Source organism: Chiloscyllium plagiosum, chromosome 26 (genome assembly GCF_004010195.1).
Source record: "Chiloscyllium plagiosum isolate BGI_BamShark_2017 chromosome 26, ASM401019v2, whole genome shotgun sequence".
Classification (NCBI taxonomy): Eukaryota; Metazoa; Chordata; class Chondrichthyes; order Orectolobiformes; family Hemiscylliidae; genus Chiloscyllium; species Chiloscyllium plagiosum.
The window spans coordinates 52,567,885-52,575,213 of NC_057735.1; the positions used below are offsets into that span (position 1 = coordinate 52,567,885).

The 7,329-nt window shown below is 40.9% G+C and overlaps 1 protein-coding gene across 1 annotated transcript in view; it reads right to left on the reverse strand.

The window, feature by feature from the left end:
* Positions 1–6,761, reverse strand: part of wdr91 (WD repeat domain 91) — a 92,635-nt gene extending 85,874 nt beyond the window's left edge. Inside the window, exons 1-3 of the mRNA XM_043716259.1 lie at positions 6,708–6,761; positions 4,880–5,059; positions 3,772–3,979 (exon numbers count right to left, since the gene is read on the reverse strand). Of these exons, the coding sequence (XP_043572194.1) occupies positions 3,772–3,979; positions 4,880–5,059; positions 6,708–6,761 (442 nt within the window). The remainder of the gene's footprint in view (positions 1–3,771; positions 3,980–4,879; positions 5,060–6,707) is intronic.
* Between the last annotated feature and the right edge of the window lie 568 nt (positions 6,762–7,329).

The following is a 7,329-nucleotide window of genomic DNA, read 5'->3' on the forward strand; positions in this document are numbered from 1 at the left end:
CTGGAGGGCTTATCTTATAAGGAGAGGTTGACTGAGCTCGGACTTTTTTCATTGGAGAAAAGGAGGAGAAGAGGGGACCTAATTGAGGTATACAAGGTAATGAGAGGCATAGATAGAGTCGATAGCCAGAGACTATTTCTCAGGGCAGAAATGACTAACACGAGGGGTCATAGCTTTAAGCTGGTTGGAGGAAAGTATAGAGGGGATGTCAGAGGCGGATTCTTTACACAGAGAGTTGTGAGAGCATGGAATGTGTTGCCAGTAGCAGTTGTGGAGGCAGGGTCATTGGGGGCATTTAAGAGACTCCTCGACATACATATGGTCACAGATATTTGAGGGTGCATACATCAGTGGTCGTCACAACATCGTGGGCTGAAGGGCCTGTTCTGTGCTGTGCTGTGCTGTGCTGTACTGTTCTATGTTCTATCTCTCAGAGCAGTGAACATCAACACAATTCCAGGAAAGGAGAATTAACTACTACTATGCAAGCAGTTGGTGAGGCACCTATGACAGTATCAAGAAATCCATGGGCTCTGTCTTGACCAAATTTACTTTTTGACACGCACTGTGGTGTGTTCAACCAGCCTCTGCTCATATAATTTGCTTATTTAAATTCGAGATGTCAGAGTACACCTTAGACATTGTGGACTGTAAAGGACAAAGTGAGATCTGTAGATGCTGGAGATCAGAGTTTAGAATGTGGTGCTGGAAAAGCACAGGAGGTCAGGTTGAAGTGCTTATGCCTGAAACATCAATTCTCCTGCTCCTTGGATGCTGCCTGACCTGCTGTGTTTTCCAGTACCATTCTCTTGTTTCTGGATTGTAAATTTGTTTGACGTGATCGTGGGTATGTACATTACAACAAACTACCGGAATGACAACTAGAAGCAGCAGCAATAGAACAAAATAAATTTCACAAGGCATTTTATTGTTTATTAAAAACTGAAAGGAATGTTGCAGTTCTATTCTCTTAGTTAGTTGGGATCTCAAACTTTGTTTACTTTAAAATAAAAATTACTGGTCCCTAATCAGATCATAACTCAAAATTGGTGGCTTTCTCCAGGGTCATAAATACAAAATTAACTCTCCATTGGCATTGCCTTGCATTGATCAGGTCTGTAGCAGCAATATTGACTTCACTCCAAACTGAACTTATAACCCGGCATCCTTCAAATCATCCAAGATTACCCAATTTCCTTCATGAGCCTAAGACAAAATAAGGAGCTCACCAAGCAACAAGTTTTAACCTACAATGCAGCTTGGTGTGCCAATGTTACAAATGCATCCTGGCTAACATATCAGGATTTATGCTGACCAAAGGATCACATCTCCAGGTCCTAGAAACCTGGACCAAGACCATGTAAGGAAATAAAGGTTAGTGCTGATTTAGACTAAGGCCTGCTGAAAAGTGCATGTTAACTACTGACTCAATCTAATAGAGCAGCCATAATGTGGAGGTGCCAGTGTTGGACTGGGGTGTACAAAGTTAAAAATCACAACACCAGGTTATAGTCCAACAGGTTTATTTGGAAGCACTAGTTTTCGGAGCGCTGCACAACCACCTGATGAAGTAGCAGCATTCTGAAAGCAAGTGCTTCCAAATAAACCAGTTGGACTATAATCTGGTGTTATGAGATTTTTAACTTAATACAACTGTGATAGCCATATCCTGGTGATTTTGTTAGCCAGTACTCTGTTGAAGATACTTCTGCCCATGAGTCAGAAGATTGGAAGTCCAGATCTTACTTCAAGATTTGAGCACAAAAACCTTGCCTTACAATCTAGCTCAATACTGAATACCGTCACTTTTAGAATGGGGTTAAATGGAGACCCCTCTGATCCCTCATGTGCATGCTAAAGATAGTATGGTATTATTTCAAAGAGGATTACAGGAGTTATCCTGAATCGACTGCCCTATATTTAGCCCATAGCATCCCAAAAATCAAATTACCTACTCTTTTAGTGTTATTTGTAGGAGCTTGCTGTGAAGACTGTGCTTCAAAAATAATTTATTGGCTGTCCCATTGAGGTCATGAAAAGCACTATTTAAAGGCAAGTCTTTTTAAAAAGATGTTCTCCATCCAGGTTCACATTTGAGAATTACCCACTAAACAAAGAAACAGAACAGCTTATAGATCGAGAATCACAAACCAGTTGGAGACAACATCAACAGATGAGGAAAGGATCCTCAGGTCCAGTCAACTCATCTCTCACAACTGCGATGCCCAGTGTATCATACCATATACATTCTCCTCACATAACCATCACCATTTGAAATGGTGTCAGACCTTTGGGGGTCAAGAGATAAGTTATATGCTACCATTAGTGAGGTGTTCATGTACTGACAGTATATAGGTGGCCAGTCCAGCTAAATCTCTGACTAATAGCAACCTCCAGGATGTTGATTGTGAGGGATTCACCAATGATAATGCCAAACATTGAATGAAAGTAATTAGGCTCACTTATGATGTGGTTCAAACATCATTTATGTGTATAAATTTACCACCTATCAACCTAACACTGAACACTTGTTGTGAGTATGCTCATTCTGTTTAATTATAAGGAATTAAAATGAGCGTTTTTTTTTAAATCATTCATGGGATGATGACGTTGCTGGCTTAGCCAGCATTTAGTGTCCCTCCCTAATTGTCCAGAGGGCAGTTAAGAGTGAACCACATTGCTGTGGGTCTGCCGTCAAATATAGGCAGTTTCCTTCATTTCCAACAATCGACAATTGATTCATAGTCTTTGTTAGACTCTTAATTCCAGATTTCTGCTGGATTCAAATTCCACCATCTGCTGTAGCAGATCTCAGAATGTGAGGGTGCCTAAATGGTCAGATCTGAGGGGCAGGGGAATTTCAGGACACTGTAGGTCAGGAGGATCTTACAGAAACAGATTTAAAACTCGTTATCATACATATTTAAGCACAAAGGTGCAGTCAAAAATTTTTAATGTCACCACATTTTAGGTGCAAATACCTAGATACAAAAACTTAAGGTAGAAAGAAATAAGGAACAAAGTTAATAATAGTTCAGTCCTTCTTAGTATTAAGTCAAAAACTGAAGAAATAAAGCTAAGATTTCTTGCAGTCTTTGTATTAATAATGCATGTCAAAATGTTTCACCTAGGCATACTACACTGAGGCATTTCACCAGTGATATCCTCAGATAATTGGCTACCAACAATCACAACCATCTTCCTTTGTCCTAGCTACATTAGCCAGTGGAGAGTTTCTCCAATTCGCATTCACATACTCAATTGTTTTGCGAATCCACTATGACCCTATTTGCAATAGGTATCCCTTCACAACATTGTTCATCAACCTTTAAAAAGCTATGCACCTAATCACCAAGTTCTACTACTTTCTACATTCACTTCAATGTTTTTTTTGCTGAAGAGTAGGCGTATGTGAATATATAAAAGTACTCAACAGTCATCCAGCCACATGCATAATACTACACTTTTCTTAGCTGATGATCATTTGCCAGTGGAGAAGCACTATATGAGAGAAAAAAATGATATGGATTAAGTTAAAAAAATGACAAAGCAATGCATTATATCTGACAGTAAGGGGAGATTTTTCACAAGTCACAAAGGATTGAGACTTGGAAAAGACGAGTCCAAGATTGACAACAAGTACAAAGGTGCAGCTGTGAAAGACCTTCAGCTTTGATCTATTGTGCAGTCTCTCCTGTTTGGCTGACAAGTAGGAGAAGTCAGAACACAAATGCAGACAATGGATTCACAACACAATGCAAAAAAGGATATGCATACACTGGAACAGCACACTTAGAAAGTTGTGCAGCGAGACCAGGAAAGTTTCTGCCCATTGCTTGGAGAAGTACGTGGCGAACACTAGGTTCTGATCCGGATTCGGAACAAAAGGAAGAACAAACCATTCTTTCCATTCTGGCTGGCTCTGTAATTCCAGGGCCTGTTTCTGGAAGAACTCCTGGGTTTTATCAATCCTATTAGACTGCAACAAAAAGCAAAAGGGAGACATTGCATTCTTTCATTCCTTCTTTCCTTTTGCAAGCCCTGCTCTCAAAGTGGAAATGCTTTTTTTTTTAATACTAATTTGAATAATATCCACCAAACCCTCATTTCTGAAAATAGAGAAGAAAAACGACAGGTTACCTACCAGGAAGATTCTCAGTTGTGCTAAACTAAATAATCCTAACCAGGAAGATTCTCAGATTTATGCTAAATTAACTAATCCTGACCAGGACAGAATTGGAAGCCTCTGGACTCATGAGACAATATGTCGAAAAGCATTTCTGATCACAATCAGGTAAGTGAGATTTACTGATTGGATGGGGCCGTGGGACCAATTTTACAAAAATCAGGAAGCAATGACATTTGCCATAGCACTTTCATGATGGAATAATAAATCAGTATTCATTGATCAGCATCACAGAATCTCACTGGTTCTGGCAGAGTAGTTTAGAAAGCATCAGACATCCTATGAAAGAGAGGCAGCAGATGGGCCTTAGTTAATGTCTGTGCCAGCTGAAATGAAACAAAACTCTTATCCTGCAGACTTCTCCTTGAGCAATGTTGCTAATTATCTATGCAGATAAAGCTGCAGAAAGAACCTCACTGGTTTTCACTTATCAGTGATGGGAATTGGCAGATCAGGATTTGACTGAGTAAACCTCTCTTTACATTGTTGCAGTGAACACACAGGGTAGGCACAAAATGGAGTTTAATAAATTTTAAAACACTCTCTACTTTTTTTAAACTGAAAGCAAGGCCTCCTCTAACTGTCTTCTCAAACACACCAAGAGCAGATACTGCATAAGATTAGAATCAGAGCAAAGTGCCCTCTATGCCATCTCCAAACACTCCAGGTACAGATAGGGCATGGGCAAATTACCTGGATGGTATGGATCAGATAGTAACGGTACAAGCTGGTTTTCAGCTTGTTAACTGTGTGTCGATATGCATCCTCCAGTCTGCTGAACAGGCGACGATCCAGGTAGCCCCAGTATTCACGCAGTCCACTGAGGTCATAACCTTGAACCAAATGCTGCAGTTGTTCTACAATTTTATCAACCTAAAAAAAAAGATTATTCAACTAATTTCATTGCAAAGCCAGCTTTTTAATGCACAATGATATATGCAAGGGTGAGAGTTTTCTTTTATTAACTACAATCTCCAAATAAAGCAATATCAATAGTTCCTATGGTTGACATCGGTCAGAGAGTTCACATGACCACTTCACACCAGCTGTAACTCAGTGAACAGTACTCTTGCCTCTAACTCAGGTTGGGGTTCAAGCCCCACTCCTCAGCCACGAGGACATAATCCAGGCTGACAGTCCAGTAAAGCATTGAAACACTTGTAGCAGATCCATCCTCTAGAATGATTACACCTAGGCACCATTAAACGAGTACAGGAGATCTGCCTGTATTCACATTTCCATCATCAAAAACAGGTTGCCACATTGCTTGTTTGGATGGGACCTTCCTGTGCACAAATGAGCTGCTGTACAATAATGACTACAATTCAAAATTACTCAAAATGGTTGCGAAGCACTTAGTGATTCACAAGGGAACTTGGTGACGAGAGGAAGAAAGTGCTTTGCTCTTTTTCAGCCTCCAGTAATTATTTTACTTTGATACTGATGAAGCAGCTGATTAGTAGGTAACTAGTAGTTTGTTTTCATTATTCTCAGCTAAATGAAATATATTTCTTACAGTATGTGGGAAATCATGGATGCATTGTATGCCCTAGATGAACACATCTGCGGGAAATCTTCCCAACTGCACAAGCTTGTTCTCTGGATCTGGAGCATCAGCTGGAATTGTTGTTTTCCGTCTATAAGTGATAGTACTTTAAATATAGTCAAGTGGAGGCGACAGCTGTGTGGTATTATCACCAGACTATTAATCCAGTCACCCAGATAATATTCTATGGACCCGGATTCTAATCCCGCCATGACAGATGATAGAATTTCAATTCAAGTAAAAATCTGGAATAAGCAATAATGATGACCCCATTGCTAATTGTTGGAAAAATCCAACTGGTTCACTAATGCCCTTTATGGAAGGAAACTTATCTGGTCTGGCCTACCTGCAACTCCAGACCGACAGCAATGTGGTGGACTCTTGAACTAATATTTAAAACTGCAATAAATGCTGACTTAGCCAATGACACCCTCATCCCATGAACGAATAAAAAAAAGAATTGCATGTTTAAGGTGGTCATACTGCAGGTTTAGTGCATACAGGCAGAAAGAGAATGAGACAGGCAGGCTGTTCAGGGTATCCTCTGTATCAATAACATAGGTAGGCAAACGGATGCGATCATAAAAACAGCTTTTAGGGAGTTAGGAAGGAAATTAAAAACGAGGGCATCAATTTGGGGCCTAAACAAGCTACCTGAGTTCCATCTCAACTGACAAATATCGTTCCAGGGAAAATTATTTGTGCTAGGGAACTAGATCTTTCCCAAGATGGTGCCGGAGTGTGGCAGCTCGTTGGCAGTTGTCTACAGCAGTCTTATTCTTATATATCTTATAAACATCCTGCTCTTTTAAAACTCAATTCTAAATCTGTCAAAATTACTAACAATGTTCTTTTAAATACACTGCCAAAGGATCCTCTGATCAATAAGTCCCAATTACTGATGGTGAAACTTCTCAACCCGAGGCTTGACCAGCGTGGGAATATAGACCTGACCTGACATAGAGGAAGTCTGACCAGATTGACCACAAGACTCCGTGGAACACTCAAGGCTGGTGCCCAGGACCCCATCACGAACGCCCTCTTACCTTTCTGGTTCTGGAACTGCAAGCCCAGAGGTCTTCCAACCTCTCACAGGTCCGATCTCATGGAAACCCAGAACCAAGGCCTGACCCCATAATGACCCAACATTGAGGCTACCTGTCCAGATTGGCCACAAGGCTTCCTGAAATACTCAAGGCTGTGACAAGTGCTGAGGACACCATCAGACTACCTGGAGCAGATTTCCCTCAAAGATGCCAGTGATGGACCAGTCTGACCACAAGATTCCCCAGAGTGTTTCAAGGTCGTGACTAATGTCCAGAACCCTATCGGGTGCTCCCATTCATACTCGGAGCAGCTGATTTCACTCATTGACATTTGGGATCGATGAGATCCAGCCATCTTACCCAAGAAAGATGGAAAATGTGTTGGGACTTAAAGTGAGACAAACTCTGAGGTTTCAAACTCCCCTTCCCAGCATACACCTGGCAAACGTTCAAGCCATAGAAAACAAGATAGATGACTTAAAGCTCGACTCACTTTACAAGGAGAATTGAGGGGCTGCTGTGTGGTCTGTTTCAGAGAGACAAAGCTCACC